This window comes from Brachyhypopomus gauderio, chromosome 2, assembly GCF_052324685.1.
Source record: "Brachyhypopomus gauderio isolate BG-103 chromosome 2, BGAUD_0.2, whole genome shotgun sequence".
Taxonomy (NCBI): domain Eukaryota; kingdom Metazoa; phylum Chordata; class Actinopteri; order Gymnotiformes; family Hypopomidae; genus Brachyhypopomus; species Brachyhypopomus gauderio.
In genome coordinates this window covers 47544918-47558690 of record NC_135212.1, presented here as the reverse complement: position 1 = coordinate 47558690, position 13773 = coordinate 47544918, and the positions used below count along the sequence as shown (strand labels likewise).

Here is a 13773-nt window from a genome sequence, read left to right as displayed (position 1 = left end):
AGACAACGACGAGCACAGGACACTGCGCGAGCGCACATTAAATAGACAAACCACATTAGCCCCACGTGATTACGAGATGATTCACAGGTGAGACACATTATTCACATGACATAGCCCTCACCACGGAGTTCCACTGACGCAGACAAAGCACGTGGACTACATATACACACGCCCAAAGGGGAGGGGCCGGGGTCCTCAACGTGACAATAGAGAATTATCATCATAGTTTTCATTAATTACTCTTCACTTCACTGTTAGTTCACATATAAGTAAACCAAAAGTAAGTAGTTACGAAAGTAGTATTTACGAAAATAGATGAAGACTACTTATTAATTACTTACATGTGACCTAACATAGTAGTTTATTATAGTGAAGAGTAATTAAGGTAAAACTATGATGATAATTCTCCATTACCTATTGCTGAGTTAATAAGTACTTAAACATTAATTAAGGAACCGTATTGTAAAGTGTTACCCAAATATCTGCACTCTATAGTGTATTTATATATTTATAATATACATTTTTTTTTATGATGTGCCTGTTTCCCCAGTATTATGTCAGTATTCTAGACCAAAAAAAAAAAGCTTTTTGGTATTTCAGTCTTTAAGTAATTATTCTTTATAATTCTATATATTTTTATAATTGCAGATGACATTTTTAACACTAGACCTGGACACTAGAGTAGAATAAATAACATAAAGATTGTACATTGTATCTGTGAGCATGTGTGAAGGACCACAAACCCCTCCCTCAAGAAGCTCTCTCTTTTCCGCTGTTCTTTGATTTGTTCGATGGAATGTAATCTGTCAGGTTCAATCTGTCAGGTTCTTCATAAGTGAAACAGCTGCTTTAGATCACAACACTTAACATCAATATGCTCAGTGGACACAAAGGACAATGGTGATATCTTTACTACTTTTAATAAAAACAGACCAAAGTTGGAAAGTGAACTCTCTCGGAGGTCCCAAGGGTTCTGTTCTCAGGCCTAACATATTTATATACTTATATGCTTTATCTAGGGTCCACCCTTAGAAAACATGGCATTTATTTTCATTGTTATGCAGATGACAAGTAAAAACCCTAAAACAGAATGAAAATCATTCCCTAAAACCATTAATGAACTGCCTTGACATAAAACCTTTCCCTTCTCTGGCTTGCTCCGTATTTTAGGATTCAATTCAAGCTTTTATTATTTGCTTATAAGTGGAATGGTGTAGCTCCAACAGATCATTCTAACTCCCCACGTCCAGTGTCTGCTGCTCATCTCCTGTTGGTAGTCCCTAAATCAAGGCTGAAACATGGAGGTGACTGAGCTTTTGCAGAGACAGCTCTCCAGCTCTGGCATGAGTTTTCTTTACATGTTAGATTTGGCCCCTAAGTTATCTGCTTTTTTAATCTTATCGTATGTGAGCTGCTCTTCCTTTATTACCACCTTTGTTTCATGGTTTTCTTCTGTCTACGTTGTTTCTTAGTGGTCGTTCATCTGAACTGGACTTTGTGTCTTGTTGCTTGGTTTATGGTTGTGGCTAATTTGACCATGCAGTAATTTGTTCACGTGTTGTTGTTTTCCAATCAGGCTTCTGCCTGTTGCATCAGACAGAGTAGATTGCATACAGCTGCATGGGTAGATACGGAAAATGTGAGTGTGTGTGTGTGTGTGTGTGTGTGTGTGTGTGTGTGCGTGCGTGTGTGTGTATGTGTGTGTGTGAAATTTCAAACTTACAAACTGTTTGCAAAACTTGATGGGATTGATTTATTTTCTCCCCTCACTTCCTTTAGCTGAACCGTAGGACTTTGGGTGTGTGTACATGCTGAGACCATAGGGTTCCGTCTGATTGGGCAACGGTGCTTTGTCCAAGGTGTTTGCCCACTGCTATTGGCTACTTTTATGCAAGGAAAGAACATTGCTCTCACGCACGCACCCTCTCCCTCCCAGTCAATAGGGACTTCCACAGGCTAATTCAGTCCCAAGCACTCATATTACTGAACCAGGAGAGGAGGGGCAGATTGGGCCAGAGGAAGAGCGGAGAGGGAGGGGAAAAAACGAGGGAGAGATGGGGGGAGGTGGCAGAGAATGCAGAAGGAGCAACAGCTTGAGATTTCAGGGGAACACGGCCAGGCCAACTCCCCGAGAGAGGAAGAGCGAAGAGAGTGACAGAAGAGAAAACACAGGGAGCGAAAGAGAGGGACTCGGGACGCGAGACCATGCTGGCGTGAGGAGGAGAAATGGAGCTCATGCTTTAGCATGGGTCTGTGTAAGAGGACAGGACGCGAAGGAATCCCTCACAAAGAGCAGTGGGAACAGGCAGGAACTGAGAGGCAGCTGGGGGGAAACAGTTGAACAGTGGCAGAGGGAGAGAGCAAAGTGATAGATAGATAGATAGATAGATAGATAGATAGATAGATAGATAGATAGATAGATAGATAGATAGATAGATAGATAGATAGATAGATAGATAGATAGATAGGAGTACAAGACATGCCAACAATAACTACAGAGAGAGAAAAGAGTGGATGGAAGTGAAAGAAAAGGAACAGGTAGAAAGGGAATGAAAAATCTGTGAGAGCATACAATGCATGTGTGTGTGCGCGCATGTGTGTGTGTGCGCATGCAAATGTATAAGAGTGCTGACACGTCTGTGTTGTGGGGAGACGGCGGTTTAGAGATCGAGAGCATCATTTAGAGGTCCTCACAGAAAGAGAGAGAAAGCGTGTGTGAGAAGGTATTAGAGACAGATTATATCTCTGAGGTATGAGAACCCTCTTCCAGACGCTGCTGACAGCCCTCATCCTCCTGGCGTCTATATGCAGCTTGCTACACTGGCTCTTCCTCAGTAACAGGTGAGTGCTTACGGTACTGCATGTGTGTTTGAAGTTTCATACTTCTATATTTTATACTTCTGCCCACAAATCATATGTCATCTGTCATATCTTCCTATCTATAATCTTTTAAATATCAATATATCGAAGGTAATCTAATTCATTAATGGAAAGTAATTTTCTGCTAAATGTATTTTCCAGTGAAGCTTCAATTAGATAAAACTTTTTCTATGACTTTGTAATAAACAATCAATATTACTTGTTATTTCAAATGGTCTATGCAATGAATACTTTTATATAAGAATTTTCAAATGATCTGCTTATTCATTCTTAAACATTGGCTTGAAGGTGTACTTTAACTGAAGGTGTACTTTAACCGAAGGTGTACTTTAACTTTAATCATTTACATCATTATTTGAAAATGATCTACAGATGAGAAGATTTACCTGCGTATACTATTTTAATTGTTTCTTGAGTAAAGACTTGGCAGTTTTTAAATTCTTACTTGCTTTGTACTCTAGTTAATTATTTGTGAAGTATGAATATTTTCAATTAGAGTAGATGTCAGGTCATTCTAAATGCACATTCCAATATGCATTTCCTTCCTATTTGCTAAAATGGCTGGATTCCAATTTTAGCATCTGAGTCACTTAAAAGCAGCAGTAGGTGATTCAGATGAGGAAAGAATGCAGAAGTTTGTGAATTAAAATAGAAAGAGACCCAATACTTATTTTGGAATTGTTGATAAATGAGTTTGCAAACAGTTTAGGTTGCAATAGTCACAAGGAGAAGAACAGAAATGTTTATAGAAAAGTCTGCATCACCACACCATCCTCATTCCTGCTGGATAAAAATCTTTTGATGTTCATGTCTTTTTGGAACTACATGGAAAAATAAGGCATTTATTATTTACACATTCTCTGCATTTAGCTATATTTGTTTCCCAGAAATCTATAACTCTTATTGATCTTTGATCAATCATAATTTGAAACAAACTTGACCACTTGGCGTGAGGGCCACACAAATAACTGAATAATTCAATCATCACACTATAATTTCACACCAGTGTTCATAATGCAAATAGAAAATAATGAGCTAAAGTGGTTAAAAAGAAAAATAAAGAACAAAACATATAAATAAATAAAATGGAGGAAGATGGCAAATAAAACAGAACTATCTCAGGAAGAGGAAATGCACATGGAGCCCAAAGCATCAGAGAAACAGCAGTGCACCCGTCCCATGGTTAGATGTGCCAATTAGTAACTTAAACTTAATCTAAGCAAGCACCCTAGAGTTATGCAGTAAGGTACAACTACCCTACAGAGTACCTACGCTACATCCATATCTAACAGAGTACCATACAATTAGGTTCTATTTTTTATTTTTAAAGTATTTTGGTACCGTGTTTTGTCAACCTTTATTGGCATCTTTTCATGCCAGTAAAGATTTAATCCTTTTAGTTTTTGCCAAAAGACATCTGTTAGCTCCATTCTCCCAAAAGCAATATAGGTAGACACTCGTACATAGGCAAATTATTTGAAGTAGTTCCTAGCTAGAGCAGAGTTCCGAGTTTTTGCACGAGGATGAAAGAAACACCGTGACAACTGCCAACAGAATCAGCAGACATGCACTTTCTGCCAGATGCACGCTCAGGCCCAGCTCGTCTGCTTCTGCTTAGCGACTCGAGAAGAATCTCAGAATAGTATCATCATAGTTTTGTTTCCCTATCTATGATAACCATTTTCAATGTATTTTTCGTGAGTTTCAACGGTAGCCTGTTTGCCGTTCTTGCCAGCAAAATATCTTATCGTCCCAGAATGTTTTATATTTAGCTGTTACATAAATTTGAGGTATTATTTAATATTATCATATTATTTTATTCAATTATAAATATGGCAAAACTAAAATCTATTCAGTGTAATTCATGCAGTCTGTCGTGCAGACAGTGCCTTGCTATTTTTTCCCCTTCCAACCCGACAGGATATAGTTAAACAACATACTTATATAGTTAAAGTTAAACAAACAAAAAGGCAACTTGATATCTTAACATCAGAGATAATTTCCTCATTTTTGACATAGCCTACTTAAATAGTAGCAAGAGTTAGCCAGTTAAGTGACACTGCTTTATGAGTTTCCTGTTGTCTGCAATTTTTCCCTAGAAATCTATGCATGTCTTTCACATTTTGGAGGACACATTGGCCCAAGAATGTCATCTCGGGTCAAATTCCAGTCATAGAACCTCAGCTATGTTTTTCTTGTGCTCCACTGATCTGATGAAAGAGTCAGAATGACCCAAACACCATTGACTCACTCTTTTCCAATACACTATAATGCACTCCTTAGAAATGAGCAAAAAGCAAGACGACAATCAATTATAAATGACACATGTAATTTGTAATGTTTGAATATCGTGCATCAAAATGACATCAGTGCACTCCAAAATAACATCAATACACTCCAAAAAAACAATAAAGCAGAAAAACGGAATAAAGCAATTTAACTTTGAAACACTGAAGGTCGCAGGAGCAACCTTCACAACACATTCATCTTCTGTTTGAAAAATATTGCTGTTAAAATAGAACACCTTGTATCTACACTCACAGTCAATTTAATCATATTCACTTACCACAGAGAAACAGTTTATAATTCTACAATCAGACTGTTTCCATCTGTATCTCTGTATATTTTCTTAGGCCCCTTTCACCTTGTCAGGTGTTATTTGGGTGGTGAGTCATTGTCAGCACTGCAGTGACACTGACTTGGTGGTGGTGGTGGTGGTGGTGATAGTGGTGTGAATAGATTTGACAGCAGTGTTGCTGGTGTTTTTAAACTCTGTGTACTCTCACTGTCATCTACAAGGCAGAGCATGGTGCAGCATTGTCAACACATCTTTACATTCTTTATTACCATTCCATTACATGCTTAATTTGACTTACTAGATGTATCTCTTTGTATGAAAGACACACGTGCAGCTGCAAAACACGCACATTACCCCTCTTACGAAAGGTACTCTCAGTTTTGGACTTTCTTGGGAGTGACTAGAGATTTAGAGTGCGAACTTGGGTTCCAACAATCCACTGGAAGAGAAATGCACATATTTGAGGACTTTAATGACATTTAATTAGGCTAGCCGCTGATTCATCGGGGCTATCTCTCTGCCCCACAGGCGACCACATCCCCACCCCTAATGCCACACTAATACACAGAAATATTCAGACCATTTCAACAAAAACACTGTACAGTTGTGCAGAACGGAAGACAAATTAGCAAGTCATGTAACGGTACAGTCCCTGTGTGTAGATTCATTCGTTTTTATATATGTATGTGCTTGCTTTCGTGTGTGTGTTTGTGTGTGTGTGTGTTATCCGTTTCATCTGTCCCTCGGATCGTTGTAATGTGTACACTTGTTGCTTGTTGTCGTCTGTGTATTTAAGGATGTGTCTTGTGTATATCTGTTGTCAGTCGTTATTCTGACAAGTTTTGGTATGGTTTATTTGTTAGCGCTACTTGCTAACTAAAATAAAGATGCTTTGCTCAGTCACGCTGCTTTTGACTCAGCATCCTGCTCACATCCAGTTACGAATAATAATAATAATAATAATACATTTTATTTATATAGCGCTTTCCACAATGCTCATGTTACTAACTAATGTAACAAAACATAATGTAACTAATGTTACTAATGTTACTAACGTCAACTAATGTCTGCATGCATGGAACTGACCAAAAAATGTTTGGTTGCCTGTAGGTATAGGTATATATTAGATGTATATATATATATATCTAATAAATGGAGTATCTATAGAGTAGAGGTATCTAAAGTGTAGATTAACTGGCAGCTCAGTGCAATCACTCATTAATCTAAGTGGGAACACAGAGGCCGAAATTACACTGCAGAACTCTTAGAGAACCGGGCAGAGTGGGCCCTGTTCCCCCTGACTGTGAGTGATAATGCTGTTTTAAAAGCATTATAAATTAAAGCTTTTTAAATGACTGAAGACTGAACGAAGGTAAATTCACATGTTGCAAGAATATTGTTGATGTGATTAGCATGTGATTCATTAATCAATAATCATTACCTCATTAGCTATTATATAGCCTAACACATGCAGTGGTGCTTGAAAATTTGTGAATCCGTTAAAAGTTTCTATTTGTCTGAATAAATATGACCTAAAACATCTTCATATTTTCACACATTTTCACACTCATGCTAAAAGCAGATGCCATTGTCTGTGAATAAACAAGAGTTACTGCAGTTACTGTAATATACTGGGATCAAACCAGATACTGAAAGCCTTACTTTTGCCACATAGATACGTAATATTGGATCATTTTCCTCAATAAATATTTGCCTCAGTAGGGGTTCTCTTTATCTAATTTTAGGGTATTTTGAAAAGGTTATGGGCATTTTGAATTACTTTAAATCTTGCCCATGGACTATCCATGTTTTACCATGGTTTTTCAACACAATGGTCTCTAACTGTTTCTCTCACCACAGTGATGGAGGTGTTAATGGTCCTCGCAACATTGGAAAAAAACCTGTAAAACCTGAAAACTTGGATAAGAGAGATTCCTGCAAAAACTGCAAGTGAGAAATTACAAGACCGTTTTGCTTCATGGCTAAACCCACAGTGCCAATGCATCCCTTGATCTTCAGACCAACGCTTAACTGGCGTGAGACGGGGGTTGCTGGTTCATACCCCACACAATCATGTTGCAGTGAGGCTAGTAAAGTATGTCTGAAGATACACTTTCCCAGATGCTTCGCGCTGCCATGTCCTGCTACCGTCATCAGTGCTGCTTTCTCAGTCTCTGTGTATGCGCCCCTGTTTTCTAGGGAAGTTGAAATTATTATCTCTCCACCCCTCAGGCGACCACATCCCCACCCCTAATGCCACACTAATACACAGAAATATTCAGACCATTTCAACAAAAACACTGTACAGTTGTGCAGAAAGGAAGACAAATTAGCAAGTCATATAACGGTACAGTCCCTGTGTGTAGATTCATTCGTTTTTATATATGTATGTGTTTGCTTCCGTGTGTGTGTTTGTGTGTGTGTGTGTGTGTGTGTTATCCGTTTCATCTGTCCCTCGGATCGTTGTAATGTGTACACTTGTTGCTTGTTGTCGTCTGTGTATTTAAGGATGTGTCTTGTGTATATCTGTTGTCAGTCGTTATTCTGACAAGTTTTGGTATGGTTTATTTGTTAGCGCTACTTGCTAACTAAAATAAAGATGCTTTGCTCAGTCACGCTGCTTTTGACTCAGCATCCAGCCCACATCCTGTTACTAACGTCAACTAATGTCTGCATGCATGGAACTGACCAAAAAATGTTTGGTTGCCTGTAGGTATAGGTATATATTAGATGTATATATATATATATCTAATAAATGGAGTATCTATAGAGTAGAGGTATCTAAAGTGTAGATTAACTGGCAGCTCAGTGCAATCACTCATTAATCTAAGTGGGAACACAGAGGCCGAAATTACACTGCAGAACTCTTAGAGAACCGGGCAGAGTGGGCCCTGTTCCCCCTGACTGTGAGTGATAATGCTGTTTTAAAAGCATTATAAATTAAAGCTTTTTAAATGACTGAAGACTGAACGAAGGTAAATTCACATGTTGCAAGAATATTGTTGATGTGATTAGCATGTGATTCATTAATCAATAATCATTACCTCATCAGCTATTATATAGCCTAACACATGCAGTGGTGCTGAAAGCCCTACTTTTGCCACATAGATACGTAATATTGGATCATTTTCAATAAATATTTGCCTCAGTAGGGGTTCTTTTTATCTAATTTTAGGGTATTTTGAAAAGGTTATGGGCATTTTGAATTACTTTAGATCTTGCCCATGGACTATCCATGTTTTACCACGGTTTTTCAACACAATGGTCTCTAACTGTTTCTCTCACCACAGTGATGGAGGTGTTAATGGTCCTCGCAACATTGGAAAAAAACCTGTAAAACCTGAAAACTTGGATAAGAGAGATTCCTGCAAAAACTGCAAGTGAGAAATTACAAGACTGTTTTGCTTCATGGCTAAACCCACAGTGCCAGTGCATCCCTTGATCTTCAGACCAACGCTTAACTGGCGTGAGACGGGGGTCGCTGGTTCATACCCCACACAAACATGTTGCAGTGAGGCTAGTAAAATATGTCTGAAGATACACTTTCCCAGATGCTTCGCGCTGCCATGTCCTGCTACCGTCATCAGTGCTGCTTTCTCAGTCTCTGTGTATGCGCCCCTGTTTTCTAGGGAAGTTGAAATTATTGACAAGCTGTTACAGCGTTACTCTTCCACTTGGGATAGGAAGGAGGACAACTATAAAACGTTCAGGTGAACACACAACAGCATCCTGTAGACTGTTGTACCATTGAGAGTAGTAACCATGGTGGATTTATGTTTTAAATTGTGCAGTGTTAGGTAAAAAAGTAAGTTTTCCACAGGAAACATGTTATCTCCAGCCATCCTTCAGAAATACATAAATTAAATATTATTTTCTGAACCAAACTCTTTTAGATAATAAGAAATTGATACCAAAATGCACAAACTAGATTTTTGCTTATGAAGATATGTAAATGTATTCACAAATGGCTAGAAAATGGCTAGAGATTTTTTGACTAAAATCTGAAACAAAGGGTTTTTTAAGGTCATTACTAAGCAGCAAGTGCCATGCCATATCTAAGGCTGTGGTCACACAAGAGAACACACCCGTGGGGTCAGAGGTCGCGTATGATGGTGAAAAGAGAAAGCCACTCAAGGTGACCCCAGAGCTCTTCACAACATTTGCCAAGGTAGGGCGTGGGCTTGTGTGTGCCTGTACTAATGCTAACGGTTTATTTACATGAAATACAACAGTCCGGTCTGTGTGCTCAGGAGCAGCCTTTTGGAAATGCATCGTGGGAGTCGTGTGCCGTGGTGGGCAATGGAGGAATCCTGGCCAATAGCAGCTGTGGAGAAAATATTGACTCCGCCCAATTTATCATCAGGTGTGAAGTTGATTGGTTCATGTAGTCGGTGATGTAGTATATGCATCAACTACAGCACACAACTGGGGAAAGAATAAAAACCCACAGGAGCACATTTGCTGAACGAATCTTAACTGTCATGATTTTCATGAACAACTGAGCGCACTATAATTCTCTCTGTGTACTGCAACTCTTTGCTCTCTCCCTCTCAGGTGTAATCTTCCTCCATTGGGAAGCGGACATGAAAGAGATGTGGGCAACAAAACAGGCCTTGTTACGGCTAACCCCAGCATACTCTTGGAGAAGTAAGGCCACATTTATACAGATGTGCATGTCAGAAATATTTAGGAAGAAGGATTCTGATGGTATTTAATCTCAGTTTGAACTGCTTCTCAAATTCACAATGCATTACTGCACAGATTGTATGTCCAGGCCCATATCAGTGATAGAGTAATGGGTTTTCTAGATGGACCAAAAAATTTGAAAACAATAAACAGCTCAAGAGAATCAAACCATGTTTGTGCACCCGCTAACCACAAAGCGTTCTGCTGAAGGACTAGTGAACTACAGATGGACTCATGTTACTTTCATTCCATTCAGTTCAGCACCATTTGTAAAAGCTCAGCATGCCTTCATTGTAACAGCGAGGAACTCCATTCAGACGCAACCAATCGCAGCGGTTAACTGTTCCATCTGAACAGCATCAATCAATTTATCAACGGAACATAATCCCTGGCTACCGTTTCCACAGCAACGGACACCACACGCTTCAGGCGTGTCTGACCCACTCCGATCTACAAGCAGCATATCAAGATCGTTCCACTGGCAACCCTTTGAAAACCTTTGTAAAATGTCATACTATATTGTTTAAAGCGCTGAAACACAGTTGGTGTTAAATGCATAAGATGTATCGATCAGGGGTTTTATACATCAGCCACGGGCCCCCTGGCCTGCTAGGCTCAGGTTTACCCTGTTCCATTACACCTGATCCAGCTCAACAAGGGCTAAACGCTGAGCTGATGAGATGGATCAGGTGTGATAGAATAGGGCACATTTGAACCTGAGCAGGGCTTTGGAGCCATGGGGGGCTGTTGAGACCCCTGGTATAGAATATATACCAGGGGCAGAGGCTCTTTATAATGTATCTAAGATGAATAGACCTAAGACTTAAAGTGACCTAAAAATGAATGAGATTTAAAACCAAATGAATTTAGAATAATGGAAAAATGTATCATTATTGCGTTCAAGATAAGGAGTTCAAGATAGATCTCTAAGAGGTAGACACAGAGGTCTAGAGCGTTTGGAGAAAAGATGCCAGTTGGCAGTGGTGATAGTAAAGTTGTGAAATGAACTCTTCTCTGTGGCATACGCATCCAGCCATATTCAGTCCTCCCCACTCCGTGAGCTCACCTCTCCCTGGGCTCCCCTCTCTCCTCTTCTCTTTCCTCTCTCCCTGGGCTCCCCTCTCTCCTCTTCTCTTTCCTCTCTCCCTGGGCTCACCTCTCTCCTCTCACTGGGCTCCCCTCCCCAGGTTCAGCGGGCTGGTGGATCGGCGTCGCCCGTTCGTGGACAGCCTCCGCCCGTACGGGCACTCCCTGCTGCTGCTGCCGGCCTTTTCCTACGGACGCAATACGCCCGTCTCGCTGCGCGCTCTCTACACCGTGGAGGACCTGCAAGGCGAAGGCCGCGATGTCCCGCGACCCGTCTTCCTCAGCCCGGAGTACTTGACTTGCCTGGCCAGGTTCTGGCGGGGCCAGGGCTTACGCGCCGTCCGCCTCAGCACCGGCTTGATCGTGGCCAGCCTGGCACTGGAGCTGTGTGCCAACGTCCACCTCTACGGCTTCTGGCCGTTCAGCCTGCACCCGCATGCCCGCTGCCCGCTCACCAACCACTACTACGATGACAAGCAGACCAAGAAGAATGTACACGCAATGCCGGACGAGTTCGAGCAGCTGTTGCGGCTTCACTCGCAGGGCGTGGTCCGCCTGCATCTCGGAGAGTGCCAGTCTGTGCGATCAGCACACAGGCCCGGCTCACCAGGCTAAACCAGCTGCAATGGGGCAGCGAAAGCTTCAGAAAGGCTTCGTCTGCAGGCCGGAACAACTACTGCAGAGAGCCAAGACTCGAGGTCAAAATGTGGTTTTCACTGCTCACAGCAAGCAGGGACTGATGGGATAGGTATGCAGAATGTGAAACCACTTTTACTATCTGCATAATCAGGCCTAAATAACTGTCCCAGTAATTTTTTAATTCTAACAAAATTTATTTTGTTTACTGACAAATTCCTAGGCCAAAGTTCCTCTTGGGTCAACTCTCCCAGAACTGTTGAAAACATCTGACCCTATAATTTAGCATTTAATATCTGATATGCAAACATATAGAACATAATAGAATGTACATTGCTTATGCAAACACACTGGCAACAGAATCTCACTTCTCAGTCACTGCTCGGTGACCCAAACATAACGTCCGGTTATACTGTTTAATGGCCATCATACTGTGGGGTAAAAAGTTCATTCATTTACACTTTCAGGTTTCAAAGAGGTGGTGGGGGAGTTGCCATGGTAGCAGAAGAGACTTGCTCCCATAAGCCGAGTTGCGAAGCTTTAGTAGACGTGAGATGGGAAAGGTGGAGCTCAGATGGATTAGGCGGCCCGACCCTCCCGGCCCACACTGAGCTGCAGAGACACAGCCCAGACAAAACACGCCTCTCCTCCTCCTCGCTGTGATCGAACCCACCTCTAATGAATGAATTTTTTAGTAATAAGCTTTTCCCTCAAGTGCACTTTTGTTCAGAGCAGAGCTCTCCAAATTAAATCACGCACACAGCACAGAGCAACGTTTGCTCTAAGACGTGTTCGTGCGCATGAACCGGTGCTGGGTTCATGGGTTCATCAAGAAGACCTGCACACCATGCACGCGCATGAGCTCATTACACCACGATGCCTGTTAGTGTCCAAATCTCCCTGCGCAAAGGGTGTGTCGTGTGCTGTGAGAAGTAAATTTGCACTAGATGTCATGTGCAGTACACAGGCTGTTAAAAACATTCACGACACCGGACATATACTGTTATCCGTAGACCCATGTATATTTTGCAGCGTCTGTGGTCAAATATATGTCCTCTACCAGACGGTCTATGGGAGCAGAGCCAGGTCTAGGACGTGGAAGGTTCCAGAACAGGGAACTCTGCTGTTGCTTGTGTGCAGTATAGTGAATATGCTGCTTGTGAGTGTCCCTGTACACACCCCCACACGCAGAGCCACTGCAGAAGGACTGACACATGCTGATAAAATGTAATGATCTTGGCTTCCTTACTGAGAATGAATGTAATTAGTGTGAAGAGGTCTGGAGGTTTTCTCCGTCTATTTCTCCCTAGAGTCAGCTCTTAATGTTCCCTCTGCTCTGCCAACAGTTCTGTTTATCACATGACTCCAGAGCCTACGAGTCTTCTGGTACCATTCATTGCGGGAAGTGTACGTGGTCACAGGTCCTTTCTGAACGGTGGTGCCTTTTTTGATTCCCTGTGGTGTTCTTTATAAATCCTAATCTTCAAAACTATCAGGTCACCAGCTTCCAGTTAGGAGACATGTAACGTATCTCTGTAGTTGGTGGGTTTGGGTGAAAACCCCCATCACCTCCATTTACATAACAGAGGGGCCTGACACTGATCACCAACTATGTCCTTTAGATCTGCAAACCTGCACATTCTGTCTTCACAAAAAATCTATATTTTTTCTGTTGTAAATATGTTTGAATAAAGCATATGGTAAAATGCTTGCCCTCTCATTGTCAAATAAAGTCTAGGTTATTAGTCAAAATCCATTGTTTTCAGATTCAGATTCAGATTCTTTATTATCACTGTAACAAGTGCAACGTAGAGTAAGTCTGTCTTACCTGTTATAGCTTAATTTAATCAAATGCAGAAAGCGTTTTGGGCAGCACAGATTTTGAAGTCCTGCACTGAGGATTGGAG

General features: G+C 41.1%; 1 protein-coding gene across 2 annotated transcripts; it reads left to right on the top strand.

Annotated features, from left to right (window-relative positions):
• Positions 1 to 2026: 2026 nt before the first annotated feature.
• st8sia6 (ST8 alpha-N-acetyl-neuraminide alpha-2,8-sialyltransferase 6) lies at positions 2027 to 13574 on the top strand. 2 transcript variants are annotated; one of them, XM_076997113.1, is made up of 8 exons: positions 2028 to 2841; positions 7319 to 7408; positions 8749 to 8838; positions 9088 to 9168; positions 9482 to 9626; positions 9709 to 9821; positions 10013 to 10105; positions 11332 to 13574. In XM_076997113.1, the coding sequence occupies exons 1-8, from the start codon at positions 2753 to 2755 to the stop codon at positions 11843 to 11845; spliced, it is 1215 nt and encodes a 404-aa protein (XP_076853228.1). In that variant the 5' UTR covers positions 2028 to 2752; the 3' UTR covers positions 11846 to 13574. The 2 variants fall into 2 exon arrangements, with proteins under 2 accessions (XP_076853229.1, XP_076853228.1); XM_076997114.1 differs by lacking the exons at positions 7319 to 7408; positions 8749 to 8838 and having other exon boundaries at positions 2027 to 2841.
• The last annotated feature ends 199 nt before the right edge of the window (positions 13575 to 13773 follow it).

Excerpts from the sequence above, each read along its gene's own strand:
- st8sia6 (XM_076997113.1), top strand. The coding sequence starts at position 2,753 with ATGAGAACCCTCTTCCAGACGCTGCTGACAGCCCTCATCCTCCTGGCG. Across the intron at positions 2,842-7,318 it reads TGGCTCTTCCTCAGTAACAG|TGATGGAGGTGTTAATGGTC; the intron begins GTGAGTGCTTAC and ends CTCTCACCACAG. Across the intron at positions 8,839-9,087 it reads GATTCCTGCAAAAACTGCAA|GGAAGTTGAAATTATTGACA; the intron begins GTGAGAAATTAC and ends CCTGTTTTCTAG.